General features: G+C 46.8%; 1 protein-coding gene across 1 annotated transcript in view; it reads right to left on the reverse strand.

The window, feature by feature from the left end:
- The window catches only part of LOC106566976 (plexin-B1), a 71,530-nt gene that overhangs the window by 29,403 nt on the left and 25,265 nt on the right, over positions 1-16,862 (reverse strand). The window contains exons 2-17 of the mRNA XM_014135685.2: positions 8,805-8,882; positions 7,591-8,707; positions 6,514-6,696; positions 5,601-5,729; positions 5,215-5,315; positions 4,906-5,041; positions 4,656-4,812; positions 4,409-4,517; positions 4,213-4,318; positions 2,891-3,889; positions 2,287-2,385; positions 2,015-2,137; positions 801-894; positions 538-704; positions 288-439; positions 81-186 (exon numbers count right to left, since the gene is read on the reverse strand). Coding sequence (XP_013991160.2) covers positions 81-186; positions 288-439; positions 538-704; positions 801-894; positions 2,015-2,137; positions 2,287-2,385; positions 2,891-3,889; positions 4,213-4,318; positions 4,409-4,517; positions 4,656-4,812; positions 4,906-5,041; positions 5,215-5,315; positions 5,601-5,729; positions 6,514-6,696; positions 7,591-8,697 — 3,768 coding nt within the window. The 5' untranslated portion in view covers positions 8,698-8,707; positions 8,805-8,882. The remainder of the gene's footprint in view (positions 1-80; positions 187-287; positions 440-537; positions 705-800; positions 895-2,014; positions 2,138-2,286; positions 2,386-2,890; positions 3,890-4,212; positions 4,319-4,408; positions 4,518-4,655; positions 4,813-4,905; positions 5,042-5,214; positions 5,316-5,600; positions 5,730-6,513; positions 6,697-7,590; positions 8,708-8,804; positions 8,883-16,862) is intronic.

Consider the following 16,862-nt stretch of genomic DNA (forward strand, 5'->3'; position numbering starts at 1 on the left):
TACATTATCAGACTGAGGGCAAGTGTCCATTTGGCTAGAGCAAGATTTTAGTAGAGTATAATAATGTCTGTTATAGATACCTGGAAGCTGAACCTTTGACTGGAGAGTCCAAGCCCTCCTCCTCTCACCTCGACTGAGGCCTGACCACTCTTCTCTCCCCCACTGGCTGTGGTCTCACACACAATCCTACAGGGGAAATGGAGAATTACCGCAGGTTCTTACTCTGAATGCAGATACAACTAGAGCTGCAGAAGATGGAAATAAACGTTGCACGAGAAGAACGTTACCTTGAGGAGATCTCATATCTGCTGTTGATGACCGTGCAGGGGACACCAGCTATAGTGACAGAGTTCTGGATGTCTTCAGCTTTCTGTCCAAGATTGGAACCTGAGATGGTCACAACAGTACCACCTTCTACTGGTCCAGAGATGGGCTCCATCTGCAACGCACAGTCACGGAGAAGTTCAAAAACGAGTCCATGTCACTGTCTGAAGACACGTCAACCATAAAAAGACAAGGACCCAAATCAAGCCTCACTAAGTGGATGACGGGTGCTGGGCAGGACTGCTTGATTTCGCCAGCGCAGGAGTCCCGGTAACTGCATTTGGAGCGAGCTCCCCCGCACCACGCACAGCCGTACTTCTGATCAGCTGTACGACACCGGCTGCAGTCTGACCGGCCCACAGAGCAGTTAAACAGCGTCACTGGAACAGAGAGGATACCGGGAGTCAATAACACCGCATAATCTGAAGAGAGAATCTCAATGAGATCTATATCAGTAGCTCTCTTGTCTAACCTACCATGAAGGTCGTCCGCACTATCAATCTGAAAGGTGTTTCTCCTCCTCACATTGATCATGGCATTGTACTCCTCCACAAAAGCAGTATAGGCGTACTGCAACATGACAGAAATAAGGTAGTCTTAGCAGTGACCACAATCACAGCTGCCCACATACAGTGCCGTGAAAAAAAAAGGTACTTGCCCACTTTCTGATTTTTGATACGGAACGTTATCAGATCTACAACCAAAACCTAATATTAGGTAAAGGGATCCTGAGTTTACAAATAAAAATAAAAAATTGGACTCAAGTTTGCCAAAAAGCACCTGGATGATCAAGACTATTGGAAGAATGTTCTAAAGACAGGGGAGTCAAAAGTATAACTTTTGAGACGACATGGGTTCCCTCATGCCTGGCGGAAACGAAACACTGCATTCTACAGTAGGAACCTTATACCACCGGTCCAGCATGGAGGTGGTAGTGTGATGTTTTAGGGATGCTTTGCTGCCTCAGGACCTGGACGACTTGCCTTAATAGAAGGAACCTTGTATTCTGCACTGTATCAGACAATTTTACAGGAGAATGTCTAGCCATCCTTCTGTGAGCTGAAGCACAGCTGGGTCATGCAGCAAGACAATGATCCAAAACACAATCAAGTCTACATGAAAATGGCTAAAAAGGACCACATTTTAAGTTTTGGAATGGCCTAGACAAAGTCCAGACCTAATCCCAATTGAGATGTGACAGGACTTGAAACGAGCAGTTCACGCTTGAACACCCACAAATGTCGCTGAGTTAAAGCAGTTCTACATGGAAGAGTGGGCCAAAATTCCTCTACCGTGACTAATCAACAACTACAGGAAGCATTTGGTTGGAGTCATTGCAGCTACAGGTGGCACACCCAGTTATTGTGTGTAAGAGGGCAATTACTTTTTCACAAAAAGGTATTGGGTGTTGCATAACTGTTTATGAAATAAATTAAATATGTATGTAATTGTTATTTGTTCACTCAGGTTCCCTTTATATAATATTAGGTTTTGGTTGAAGACGATAACATTCAGTAAAAAAAAATATGCAAAAGTTGAGAAGATTTTAAAGCGGGCAAATACTTTTTCACAGCACTATAGTTGAAATATCACTCTTCAAAAAAAACATGAAACACCATGCAGACAAACGCTGTTCAAATGAACAGCACTGTTGCAATACCACATAGGCTGATATTGTATGAAGACTGACCTGGTGTAGCTGGCAGGTGATGAAGTAGAGAGAGGGCTGGGTGTCGTCTGGCTCCACGTACGCGTCGACCACCACTGACCGCCCTTCGATGGTCAGCACACACTCATAGTCCAGATCCTCATCCTGAACACACACACACACACACACACACACACACACACACACACACACACACACACACACACACACACACACACCACGTTTTACACACCACGCATCTTGGGTAAAGTAAACCATCAGCCATTTTGGTTTTGCAAGCATTCCTCACACACCTGGAAGAGGTGAAGGTGGCGTCCCACCAGAGTGATCTTCCGCTCCACATTAACAGGAAGTAGAGAGGAGCCCTGGACCTTCTCCACACACGGGCAGTCCTGCTCATATTATAAAAACATACGTTGCAGGACATACACACATGGGACATATGACCTCAAACAACACACCAGCTTACATTTTCAGGTGAGGTCTCACCAATTTCAAATCATTAAACTAGACTGACTGTGTGAACAATTCAGCAAATCCCACACCAAAATGTAGCTCTACAGTCTAAAAGTGTATTATATGCGACTGAAGTGAAGAATAAAAACACTGACAAAGCGTAAAACAAAAAACAGCAGGTTTAGTGCAAACTGAAGACAGCCATTTTTGATGGTTTGATATCCAAAGTATTGACAGTTGACCACTTCAATGACACTCAAAACATAAAACGTAATGGCGATGCAATGTTTGCACACATCAGACATAAATAAGGGTAGGAATTTTGAATCAAATTAAGAGTAACCTATTTTACACGATGCCAATGCAACTGCACTTATCCGATTCAGTGCATGTGTTGTACTGGGTGCATCAGCTAGACTGCCACTGAAAGACCCCACTCACCGGCAGATCCATTTCAGAGGAGTCAGACTGGTAGTCTGCTGAAGAGTCAGGGTCAGGTGTGAGGGTAAAGGATTGAGAGGGCTGGCTTGGGTCATCATCTTCAGAGGGCACTGTGGCAGAGGATGTTGGAGGGTCCGTCTCTGTCTCTCCCTCTCCCTTCTCCCATTCCTTTGTCCAGGGGGGTGAGTCTGTACCTTCAGAGGGGGCCAGGCGGACTTCATCCCCGTCAGAGCCAGTGGGCAGGTCCATTAACAGGGGGACTTCATCCCCGTCAGAGCCAGTGGGCAGGTCCATTAACAGGGGGACTTCATCCCCGTCAGAGCCAGTGGGCAGGTCCATTAACAGGGGGACTTCCTCCCCGTCAGAGCCAGTGGGCAGGTCCATTAACAGGGGGACTTCCTCCCCGTCAGAGCCAGTGGGCAGGTCCATTAACAGGCGGACTTCCTCCCCGTCAGAGCCAGTGGGCAGGTCCATTAACAGGGGGACACCACTAGCAGTGGTTGAGGTAGTGTCAGAGGAGGGCTCCGGCTCAGTGTGGTCAGTGTCGGTGAGTCCATCTGTACTACTAGGAGCCACAGTTTCTGGAGACTCGGGCCAGTCTAGCAGCTCAACCCGAGTGACTGTTGTCTGCTCCGTCTCCCCTGTTCCAGCAGTAGTCCTGGGGAGGCTCCCATCTCCATCCACTGAGGTCTCTCCAGCGGTGGTCTGTGTCCCTGCCTGCAGACTGGTTGTCACCTCTAGTGTTGCAGTGGTAGCCTGAGTGGCCAGTGTGGTTGAGGGTGTTGTGGTGGCAATGGTTGGTGAGAGGGTGGTGGGGACTGCGGTTGGCTTGGGGGTGGTGGTGATGGGGGTGGTGGATGGGGGCACAGGTGTGCTGGCCTGGACTGGGGGAGAGGTCCTAATGGATGTCTCTGTGGGTGGGAGTGTTGGAGCAGCCAGGAGAGTTGGAGTTAGAGTGTCAGATTGTTTGGTTGCTGGGGGAGTGAATGTTGGTTTGAACTTGAGATGGTAACACAATGAGCAGAGAGGGGGAGAGGAGGGAGACGATGGTAAAACAAGAGGAATAGCAAGAAATATATGCAAATAAATACATAAAGACTGAAATCACAAAAAAACTAACCGTTTACTAAAAAAAAGTAAAATTTAAAACAAAGACAATGGAACACGACAAAACATAAATAGACAGGACACGTACAAACTAACAGCTACCTAGGAGGCAGATACACTACAAAGCAAACCTGAATACACTGGTTAGTATATATAGTTTGTACCAGCTAGCAGTCCTGTAACTGCACTGCCTGATAACCTGCAGGTAGACTTACGTGTTTGTTGTAAATTGTGACTCCCTCATCACAGATTTTATTGGTGCACATGTGCTGGTGAATACACCAGTTACAGCCCCAGCGACTGCTCACACACCCTCTGCACCTGAAAACAGAGAGAAGACAGAGACAGAGAGGTTAACAGGGGGAGATATACAATTGCATTGTGGCTAGAAATGTCAGCCTTTTAACTCACGGCATGAGTCCAGAGAGCTGTTGGACCACACCACAGTCAAAGAAGGTGAACTCCCGAGCAGCCACAGTCACATTGAGGAAGCGAAGGGACAGGGGGATGGTGACTGAGTCTGAGCAGGAGAGAAGTCAGAACATCCCTAAATTACAGTACACACCAAAAGGATAGTTAGCTTTGGTGATCATTAAGAAAGAGAGAGGAATCATTCTGCTTTGTAGTGTCAAATTGGACTCGCACAGATGTCACTCACCTTCTCCCTGGCCAATGGGAGGCAGCCTGCTGGCGTCGGGAGTAGAGCAGGTCACACCAGTGTCTGTGACGGTGGCCAGACGTTCCACATCCTGGTAGAAACAGCTGTATGCTTCGCCTTGCACTAGACTAGGCAACCCCTTCACTGACACAGCAATCTGAGAGAGAGGAGAGAGAGGACAGAAATGCATCATTTCTTTTTTCTTTCAAGCTCGAAACAAGTACTGCATCTCCCTCCTCTCATGTCTTACGTCTGTCTCCTCTCCACGGCTGATGTTATACAGGCTCAGGGATTGGATACCGAGACACTGCTGCTGCTGGTGGTCAAAGCTCCACAGCCACTGGCCCTGCAGAGCCCCCCGACTGCACTGTGAACGCTGGCCACACCTGCCATCACAGGGGGAAGTGGGGTTGACGGGTTGAGCACAGGAGAGGAACAAGTGAGAAATGGGGAAGGTGATCATTCGTTAATGTTGACATTTTCCTTTGCTCTTCCTATATTTTCGAGCTCTTAACTTCAATTTTCTTTGGTATAGAATAGTCAGTTGGTGCTTCCTCACCTGCCCTCCAGAACACACCAGCCACAGTAAGGGTCTCGGGCTGAGAGACAGGACTGACAGTCCAGGTGATCTCCACACTCTGCCACCGGTCGCTTCTCCACCTGAAAGGTTACCCACATCTTTTTCTTAAAAACAGCTGTACTGTACAATGAAACCGTAGAGGTGCTATAATTGTGCTCGATCAATTATATATTTTTCCTAGCCCTCGCCCTGAACTACTATCAGTGAACTGCATGGTCAATAATGCATAACACGCCTGTACAGTACCTACTCTTGATCCTCTTCACTGCATTCCTGCACCAGCTGAAGACCCTAGACTGTATTAGGGGAGTCAAGTAGCTAGCTAGCGATGATGTGTTTGAGCGGTGTTGTTTACTCAGACTAACCATTGCGCTGGTCATGACGTAGATGTGCGTCTCCGTCTGGTCCAGCAGGAGGTCACTGCTGATGGGCGAGTTGGGCTGGATGAGCATGGAGGAGTACATCTCCACCCTGCCTCCAGAGCCTAGGAACACCTAGAGAGAAGCAGATGGTTTACGGTCAGAAACCGTCAACCATTTCCAAGTGTGAAGGTTATAAAACTCAGCACATACAGTACATATAAAAATGGAAAAAGAGAATTGAAAAGGCTAAAGAAGTCTTGGCTAGAATGTGTCTAAAAGCAAATTGAAGGTGCATTTGTACTGTCTGCAGGATCGTATTGTGAAGAGAACAGTTAATTTGATTGGCAGTCAGTAAATCTAATCTGGAGGATACCAAGACACCTTTGCCTAAGTGATTCATGAGCCCTCAAACTCTCAAGTTACCTGAGTTTAATGAGATTAGCATAGATTTTTATGTCAGACTCCATAAGCCTGTGCAGTGATCTCAGTGCTGTACGCAGGAATCAAATGGCTTGTCAAGTGCAGTTTCTGTCAGCACATCTTAGCAAGCTGACAAAATAAGACACTCGATTTAGAAACCTGCATGTTGTATCCACATTGTATGTGTGTGTTCAGGCATGCATGTGCACGTGTGTGTCTGAATGGTGGTTGTGGAATTTGGTGTGCAGTGATGAGATAATCCCTTTATAATGGGTAACTTCAGTCAGCTGCATACTAAGGGAGCTTTGATCAGGCACCTCAAAGCCCTCTGTTCTGTTCTGTCTGAGAAGGTCTCTCCCACCGGCTCGGACCACAGCTTTAACAAGGCTATCAGTCAATGTCCAGAGTAGAAGTACGTCTGAAACACTGCTATCTTGATCTAGATCTCAAGTATTAGCAAAGAAAATGCATCATGACCTACTGTAACTTGGCATACCTTGTGCAAATTCCCTTTAGAGTCTCCTAAAAAGGCAATGGTGTGCCCAGCCCTCATACCGACAGCCACAGCAGTGAGACGGGCAGATGGGCTGTCCAATACTGCCTCAGCTTCCATGGGTACCCTGCTGGCCATTGGACTGGGGGTGTGGTCAGAGCCACAGGGATACGCCTTTAGGGTGTTCTGGAACACAGAGAACAAACAAAAACACATCTCTCAGAACGTTCCATTCACATTATCACAGGAACTTGGTTATTCATTTTAAGTCCAACAGTATAACTTTAATTTAGTCATATTTCATGTGCAGGTCTTTCACAGTCCAACCAATCCTCTTAGTTTTTATATGAGGATTAAACATTATACTAGATGGGACCATACTAAGAATGCAATCTTGTGCTTTTGCGTAACCCCTTAAGCCTACCAATAAGTCTTCAGCCCAAGTCCAGTAAATTGGAAAGTGTTTTGTTACAGGGCTTGTTTACTTTAAAGCAAATTGTTTACCAAATTAACTTTGTGTTCCAATCCATCTGTCAGTCTCGTTGGACTTCAAAGGGCTCTTCCCCATCCGTGTCAGCCTTCATTTACCAGTCTGATAGCGGAGTTGGGACAGTTAGTTTTATTGATCCTAACGATCCCATTAAACCGCTCGCGGCTGCAGGGCAGGCAGGCCTGACGAGCTCCGGGGCTCCAGGTCACCCCGGGGTCGTAGGCCTGCAGGGCTACTTCCCTCCCAGGCTTCAGGGATCTCTTGGCTCTTTGGCACAGTGCTCATTAAGGCCTTTCATGAATCACAGGCCTTCCTCTGTCTACGGCTGCTCTGAGCTGAGGCTGGATCTACTCCTCTTCCAGACTGCTGAAGCCAATAAGCCATTACAGCAGCGAAGGCAGAGAATAAGTAGGATTTAACTAGATAAGGCACTCCATTGGTAGTAGCCTGACGTTAGGAAAAAAATAGGGCAAATGCTTGGCATTGAGCAGAGGAAACCTACATTGAAATGTGTTTAATTCCGATGAAGCAGAGGACTCATGTGGAAGGTGCATGTATTGTTACAACAGCTGCTCCTCCGAACACCTTACCGTAGGTAAGTTGGCACAGCTGGACTTGACCTCATACTCTATGTAGGCCACCTCGCCTCCTCCCTTCACCCGGCCATCCAGTGTGTAGCACAGGTCCCGTGTGGAGTCGATGAGTCTGTCCAGCTCGTCCAGAGGGTACACACACAGAGCGGAGTCCTCGGAGGGCCCGTTGGAAGAGCTGACCCGGGTGGAGAAGACCCCCAGCAGGGTCTCCCCCTCTCTGCCACCCCCTTGACCCACCTGGGCTGCCTGGAGGAGGTTGTAGTTCCTCTCTGGGGAGGTAGAAGAGGAGTGACACACCAGGGGTACCTCTACATAGGAGTAGTAGGAGGTGTCATCCAGACACACGCGGGCAGCATACGTACGGTATTCCCGCGACACAGCCTTAATGTCACGGCGATAGAACAAGAAGTACACATGCCCCCGGCGAGCGAAAGCGGCTACAAAATGGTGGTCGTACTCCGAGAGCCTTCCCGCCACGGCCAGTTTGGCCGTCTCCTCGTAAGAGAACACAGGCTCGTGGGCCAGATGGCGTGTGGAGATGGGCGGATGGCTGCTTGTGTAACCACGCCCCACGTAGAGCACGGCCCGCTCCCCGCCTCGGGGCCCCACCACCAGCCCCACTGTGGACACCTCCGGGTCATTGGCCGCCACGTACTGGGTATCCACTGGCCTCTCTGTGGAGAACAGGACCTCCTTCACAGAGGTCAGGCTGCGCTTCTGGCAGGTGCCCTGGTGGACGTTACCACAGGTGATGAGCTCCATGGCTGAGGGGTCCACTAGGAGCAGCTTGTTGTGGTTGGAGGTGCGCTGGGCCTGGGGGCAGTTGGCCTCGGTGACAGGGGGAAGACACTCCTTACTATCAGTCACAGGGCCGGTCCTCTCCTCATGCTCCAGACGCAGGCCGTCTAGCCCGTCCAGCTGGAAGAGGTGGTCCCTGGCCCCCACGTAAACCGTGCCCACAGAGGGGTCCGGGTGTAGGACCAGGTGCTCAAAAGAAGTGTCATTTCTGGAGAAGCGTGGGTAAGTGCGGACAGCGAGGGAGTACGAGGTGGTGATCAGTTGGAGGATGAACAGGGCTGAGATCAGAGCCATCCCAAGTGGCATGGCAAATATTCTGCAAACACAAGAATAGTTTAAAAAAAAACACTCAACATCCAGTTTGCTATACAAATACTTACAGTATTAATAGATATCTATACAATATGTCTAACCATGTGTCCGACGATAAGCTCAAGACGCCAGTCTCCTCTTGATCATCCGCAAACATAACCCATTATTGTTCACTACACCTGTAGAGAAAATAAAATATGGAAATATTATTGCAAATCTAAATGTTAGCCAATAATCCATCAGGACTTCCAACATTGGTTGGATCATGTTCTAGAACCTGCCACCCTGCCACTTTTCTACATCACATGAGCCTTAAAGCGATGTTGCTCATTCTCCATTTAGGACACTTGTCACTCGTCACCTCACTACCCCAGCGAATCAATTGGCCAGTGGGAGTCCTCTATTACAGCTGCAACCCCTTTAATAATTGAGCAGCTCTTCCCCGTCCTCACCCTCCACCCTGGTGAGAGGTCAAGAATGGCTAAGTGCAGTAGTCCTACAGTACGTGACTGTAGCCAGTGACATGAGGATGGGGCATAAGAGGGTGAAGAGAGCCCTAGTTGGTGGTCCTGGAGCAGGTGCGTCCAGTGTGTAGCTCTGATACAGTAAGTGTTTCAGTCAGACCCCTCTTTACTTATTCATGGAGGGATAAGAGGTCTGTCACTTCTTGGACGGTAACTTCCAGGCCCACTGCCACAGGGTTGTCCATGAAAAATACATGGATACTTCCATGTGCATCATGTTTTATTGAGTCAAACCTATGTCCAGAATAGGGGTGCGTCGAGAGATAAGAATAGTATGGGGGAATAAAACACTTTCTAGAGCCATTAGCACTATCCACAACATGTCTATTTGTGGGCCTCTATTCCTGTCACTGTTGTCCTTGATGCTCAGTCTCAGTCTAGACCAATTGGCCTGTGATACACAGCTGCACTGTGAGGCCTGGAAACAATGGAGAACACAGCCATGCTACTGGTCTGCAGTCCTCACCAGCTCTTTGAACGGCTGACATCCCATTGTCAATATTTATAGTGCATGGGGACCAATCGTCATGGGAACTTCCTCTTAGTAACTGGAGCTGCAGTATAGGACTGGGAAACCGATAGTCATTCTTTTTATAATTTTTTTTTTTTTAAAGTAGCCTCATTTTCAATTATTTATTTTACATCCATCACGTTTCCCCTTCCTGATCATGGCTGTAGTGACCTTTCACAAGATTATTCAGCTGAATGTAAGTACTTCTGGAAAAGTAGAGTCTGCCAAATGGCCAAATTGTAATTAGTAATGTAGCACTTTGTTACTACTGCTGCTACTACTGTAAAGTGTAGTGGTTGTAATGATAAAACAATAACTTGGGAGGAGAGGGGGCTCTGTAACAGGGGCATGAAGAGCCAACAATCTCCAGAGTTCATTGGCCTTGTCTGGAATGCATGGCTCTGCCCTGGTGCAGTCCAAGGAACCTATAAATAAACTACTGCTAGGCTATTAGCCTGTCAGCATCACTGGGGGTCTGATCGGGGCTTTACAATCCCACTACACTACAGCCAAGTCCGCTGAGCTCCACAGCTCTATGAGACTCCCCTCTATGTTTATCAATCATTGAAAGTGGTTGCTGTGCATGTTTAACGTTCAACTCTTAATGATCCGTGACAGGGGTCTGAACGCTAAGACCTCATAAAAATGTGAGGTCAGCAGCGAATCCCTCCAAAAAGACAAGGGTGCGATTCTTCATGCGGCGTCTGAATGAGAGACGGCCTCAGGCTCGGAGGCCTGACATTGTTCTGCTGCTCCTGGCATCTCCCCCTCTGGAACACGGCCAAATGGTACTGTACCCGTCTGCTTGAGTTATGACAGGCTCCGGGGAACACACAGCCACCATAGTTCATCGTTTTATGACTACGAGGCAGAATCCAACTACAGTACAGTTAATCTTACACATAGATTTTCTGTTTTACAACACATGAAATGTCACAGCATAGGGTGTGATCGTCAGACTTTGAGGGTATTTTTGTAGTGAATAAAAACAGTCACGGCCAGTCACAGATGTGATTTCTACAGTATAGAATAAAAATGTTTGTAGACAAAGAAAATGTTAATAACAAGCTAATATCAAAGGCGGATGTACACACACACACACACACACACACACACACACGTCGGCCCTCTGCCAGATCCGTCCACTTCTTTAGGTCTATAGCAAACCACTCTAACAAACGCACAGAGGGTCTCTCTTCCCCTCTTTTTAAAAATGTCCCCGGTGTTGAAAAGGGAGTCTGTGTGTAGCCGTTGGTGGGAATAGTGTCCCTTTCAGTCCTCTCTGACCAAGTGGCTTCTCTGACCGGGTGGAGAATAAAGCCACTTCCTTGTAAAAAGAGCTTCACACAGTCTGGCTTATAACGGGACCCTTCATGTAGGCCTAGACCTTTCTGAAGGTGGTTTGTCAGCGGGAAGCAAGGTGCAGAAAAACCTGGTACAGTTGACAGTAGAGTCTGAAATCAACCCAAACAACATGTGTGACGCAATATAGATACAGCACGGAGTCTGTTGTATGCACAGTAAAGAGACAGCATTCCGCAAGAATGATGGATGGAAGCAGCTGAAATGCTTTCCAAGGGTTTCTGGAGGGGTTGACGATTATGTATTCATACATAGGCTATATCATACATATATATAGTAGTGTGTAAAACTTAAGTATATGGTGAATTAAGATTGGATCAAATAACACATTTCAAACCCACACTACTGTAAAATAAGGACCCTTCAGAAGAATGGTAGTGAATGATGGGAGGAAGAGAGGCCAGTAAGTGGCTGGTGGTCAGGTCCTGCTGACTGCTGTGGGTACAGGACCAGGGCAGAGTCCAACTGCTCCAACTAAATTACAGGCAAAACTACTGAACTGGGGATTCCTCTGGGATTGATGTGAGCAAAATCTGAACACAGGAAGAGCGTGTGAATGCAGAAAAGAACAAAGGCAAAACTCAAATCTCTTCCTCTATTTCTAGCTTGCTTTCTTTTTACACTCTTTCCCCATTTCTGTGCCACAAACTTTTGCCAAGTGGCATTTAGCGGTTCGGTTCTGTCGAGCAGAAGTAGCTACAACAGAAACGTGCGATTAAGGATTGTTGTGATGGCGTCAATATGTTTTATTCGGACCATATGGTGCTTTAAGCGTCACGCCAATAGGATATTGATAATGCATGTCTTTGTGTTGGCATCACAGGAGGCTGAAGCGGTGGCGAAACATGCTTATTCATGTGTTTGTGCCCTGGCTGCATACATTACCACCCACTGCATGTGCTATCACATCTCCATCACACAAAACAGCCTCTCTTTCATATCGCTGAATAGACTGAGAAAACCCTTTGTCATTTGTGGTTGTCTTGACGACGTCCCGTGGTTGGATGAAAAGGAGAGCTGAAGTCTAGCGTCAACTCATAGGCATTTGAATTAGTAGAAACTGTACAACCACTCACACTCCCTGACAAAATAATTCATGGTTAGGTGCTTGGTATTATCATTTAAGAATATAGGTCATGGTAAGAAACGCTCCCTAATGCTGCACTGAATTATTCCCCTGACTTGCCACGAAAATAGTATCATCGAAACCAAAAAAGGTACACCAGTAGGAATGATTTCCAACATGCCGTGCAGGCAAAAGCTATTTGTTTCTAAAGAGATGGATGGAAAACAACAAGCCTCATCTTAAAAACGATTCGAAAAGCTTTATCAAGAGCAGAGGTATTTTGTTTCATTTAAAAAAAGAGTAGAACATTTTTTCGAAAAAGCTGTGTATTTTTGCTGATCCCAACTAGGCTTTGACCCCCTAACAGCAAATAGAGGAGTGAGGAAACTAAATGAACCAGAAGCTCTTAGCACTTCATAAGAACACATAGGCAACAGCACAGCCCCCCCCCCCAAATGTAAGCCTATAAGAACATAGATACACTGCACTACTCACTCTCCTCTTCCTTCAGGGACTGGTATCACAGTCACTTATCAGAATGCCAAGCATTTTCTGAATGCTTGGCAGGGAGGGCTTCTCCCAAGCTCTGGCCTAGAGCAGTGTGGAGGAGCGTATACCCTAACAAAACACTCCACTACTGGGGAATGGAAAATGGAGAAGCTTTAGCTTATCTGGGCAATATAGGCCTCAATGACTGATGTGGTATTGTAATAATCATATTTATTAAGCACTTATAATAGGCCCTTAAGTAGTCTGTGTAGACATGCGCCAGTCAGCCCAAAGGCCAGTCAGCTTGGCGCATTTCTATTTTCATGTAGAAACATGCACATCTCTGCTTAGTATCATGCCAGGTTGGGCTTGTACAACTTTACCGTCCAACTAGACATACAGTCTAGGTCTACATTAGCCGATTTCCAAGGAATTGTTCTTTGAATAGAGTGATGTTCATCACTGTAGACCGTTTCAGAGGGTCAATTTGGTGAAGCTGTCGTTAGTACACATTTCATCATTGCAGAGTAAATCAAGTCAGAAAAACAGTGAAGCCTTTCCATGACTGCATTTTGAAATCTGAAAAAAAATGGGAGTTTATTTTTCCTCCCTTATTTATTTATGCCTGCTTTTTCCCCTGAGCATCACCCAGCAAGAGCTGGGATTGGTCCTCTTAAATGCTGTGCTGACTGAACTGGTGTTCCCCCTGGCAGTCTCATAGAGGGGCTCTTGTGAGGCCAGCGTCGTTACACACAGTGTGTCTTTTCTGTCCTCCTCCATTAACAAATACAGGCTGTTGGTCAGGGAAATATTAGTGTGGTAGTCTGCAACCTTTGATCTTTAAGCTGTGTGTGTGTGTGTGTGTGTACGCGGTGCACATGTACCTTCACTCATTACAGGTGTTCAAATCTGTTATCTCTGTCAAACCACAATACATCTCCGTTACCTTCAGTATGGGTTTCAATGTTCGTTACTGGTCTGACATTTTATCCAGGACACATGTAAAACCAGTCATTCTACTTGGGTTGCCAAGGTTAACCAGAGCAACGTATTTAAGGCAGTGTAATTAAAGCTTCTGTTTGAATCACATACCGTACCAAAGCAATAACTTATGCTGGTGGACCTAAAGTCAAATCTCTTTAGTAGTCTGTAACTAAGCCAAAAGAGAGAGAACTTGGCAAGATTACCTCATTGGCATGATTGTTCAGGACAAGTGTATGCAAAGACTGTTACTTTCATCACAAATGTGTTTCATCGGTTGCCAGAGACGTCATGCAGAAATAATCACTCTGAAATGGTTAAAAGGTACTGTGAGAAGCATTCCAAATTAACTTTTCACTTTGGACCAGAGAAAGACCGCAATCAGTCCAACTCATAAAGGGTCGTTTTCCTTTCCCAGAGTGACAGATGTACCAGGTATTTTGGTCAAACTACACTGCTCAAAAAAATAAAGGGAACACTTAAACAACACAATGTAACTCCAAGTCAATCACACTTCTGTGAAATCAAACTGTCCACCTAGGAAGCAACACTGATTGACAATAAATGTCACATGCTGTTGTGCAACTGGAATAGACAACAGGTGGAAATTATAGGCAATTAGCAAGACACCCCCAATAAAGGAGTGGTTCTGCAGGTGGTGACCACAGACCACTTCTCAGTTCCTATGCTTCCTGGCTGATGTTTTGGTCACTTTTGAATGCTGGCGGTGCTTTCACTCTAGTGGTAGCATGAGACGGAGTCTACAACCCACATAAGTGGCTCAGGTAGTGCAGCTCATCCAGGATGGCACATCAATGCGAGCTGTGGCAAGAAGGTTTGCTGTGTCTGTCAGCGTAGTGTCCAGAGCATGGAGGCGCTACCAGGAGACCGGCCAGTACATTAGGAGACGATGAGGAGGCCATAGGAGGGCAAGAACCCAGCAGCAGGACCGCTACCTCCGCCTTTGTGCAAGGAGGAGCAGGAGGACCACTGCCAGAGCCCTGCAAAATGACATCCAGCAGGCCACAAATGTGCATGTGTCTGCTCAAATGGTCAGAAACAGACTCTATGAGGGTGGTATGAGGGCCCGACGTCCACAGGTGGGGGTTGTGCTTACAGCCCAACACCGTGCAGGACGTTTGGCATTTGCCAGAGAACACCAAGATTGGCAAATTCGCCACTGGCGCCCTGTGCTCTTCACAGATGAAAGCAGGTTCACACTGAGCACATGTGACAGACGTGACAGAGTCTGGAGACGCCGTGGAGAACGTTCTGCTGCCTGCAACATCCTCCAGCATGACCGGTTTGGCGGTGGGTCAGTCATGGTGTGGGGTAGCATTTCTTTGGGGGGGCCACATAGCCCTCCATGTGCTCGCCAGAGGTAGCCTGACTGCCATTAGGTACCGAGATGAGATCCTCAGACCCCTTGTGAGACCATATGCTGGTGCGGTTGGCCTGGGTTCCTCCTAATGCAAGACGATGCAAGACCTCATGTGGCTGGAGTGTGTCAGCAGTTCCTGCAAGAGGAAGGCATTGATGCTACTGGCCCGCCCGTTCCCCAGACCTGAATCCAATTGAGCACATCTGGGACATCATGTCTCGCTCCATCCACCAACACCACATTGCACCACAGACTGTCCAGGAGTTGGCGCATGCTTTAGTCCAGGTCTGGGAGGAGATCCCTCAGGAGACCATCCGCCACCTCATCAGGAGCATTCCCAGGCTTTGTAGGGAGGTCATACAGGCACGTGGAGGCCACACACACTACTGAGCCTCATTTTGACTTGTTTTAAGGACATTACATCAAAGTTGGATCAGCCTGTAGTGTGGTTTTCCACTTTCATTTTGAGTGTGACTCCAATTCCAGACCTCCATGGGTTGATAAATTGGATTTCCATTGATTATTTTTGTGTGATTTTGTTGTCAGCACATTCAACTGTGTAAAGAAAAAAGTATTTAATAAGATTATTTATTTCATTCAGATCTAGGATGTGTTGTTTAAGTGTTCCCTTTATTTTTTTGAGCAGTATATATATATATATATATATATATATATATATATATATACATACATACATACATACATACACACACATCTTTACATTTACATCTTTTCTTCGCATATCTTTTTATATTTTTTTCTAAAAACTCAAGTTCAAAACACTCTCCTGCAACCCGCCTCACCAATTTAAAAAAAAGTATTATTTACCTCAAATCTGAAGTCCACAACAGAAGCTAGCCAGAAGTTAGCCAGAAGTTAGCCAGTTCACTAGCTAACGTTAGAATTCAGCTAACCACGGTTGGCGGTCATCAGCTATCCCTTAGCTCGAAAAGTTATCGCCAGTTTTGTACAATGCGATTCAGACCAGAGCAAACCGGACCTATTTTCTCTCCATATCCCCAGATTTCTAACGCAAGCTCTGGACATTTACACCTGGATCTTACAGCTAGCTAGCTGCTATCCGAGTGACTATTGGCTAACGTCGGTCCCGGAGCTAACATAAATTATTCCGGAGCTAGCCAGCTGAAGAGTTCCATCAGCCACTCATGGGCTACAATCACCTACCCGGACCCGTTTTACTGCCGATGCGGAGCCCCATCGGGCCTTCATGACTGGACTACCGACGTTATCTGTCCGAGGGAGTTATCCAACTTGCCCCTCCGTTGCGACGTAACCTGAACGCCCATCTGCGGCCAGCTAATCGTTAGCCGTCTTATCGGCTGCTATCTGAATAGGTCTATCGGCCAATTTTCTTGGGCCACTATAACCATTTCTGCCAATTGGATTGGTCCCCTCTACCACACGGAACCCCACTAATCTACCGACGGAAACGCACGAGGTGGCTAAAAACAGACCATCTTCTGTCAACTTGCTACCCATGGCCCGGCTAGCTGTCTGAATCGCCGTGACCGCAACCGACCTCACTACTCACTGGACCCTTTTGATCACTTGGCTAAGAATGCCTCTCCTTAATGTCAATATGCCTTGTCCATTGCTGTTCTGGTTAGTGTTTATTGGCGTATTTCAATGTAGAGCCCTGCTCATTATACCTTATCCAACCTCAGTTCCACCACCCATACATGCAATGACATCACCTGGTTTCAATGATGTTTCTAGAGACAATATCTCTCTCATCATCACTCAATGCCTAGGTTTACCTCCACTGTATTCACATCCTACCATACATTACATTACATCCTACCTGTACGTTATACCTTGAAGCTA

Source organism: Salmo salar, chromosome ssa13, assembly GCF_905237065.1.
Source record: "Salmo salar chromosome ssa13, Ssal_v3.1, whole genome shotgun sequence".
NCBI lineage: Eukaryota > Metazoa > Chordata > Actinopteri > Salmoniformes > Salmonidae > Salmo > Salmo salar.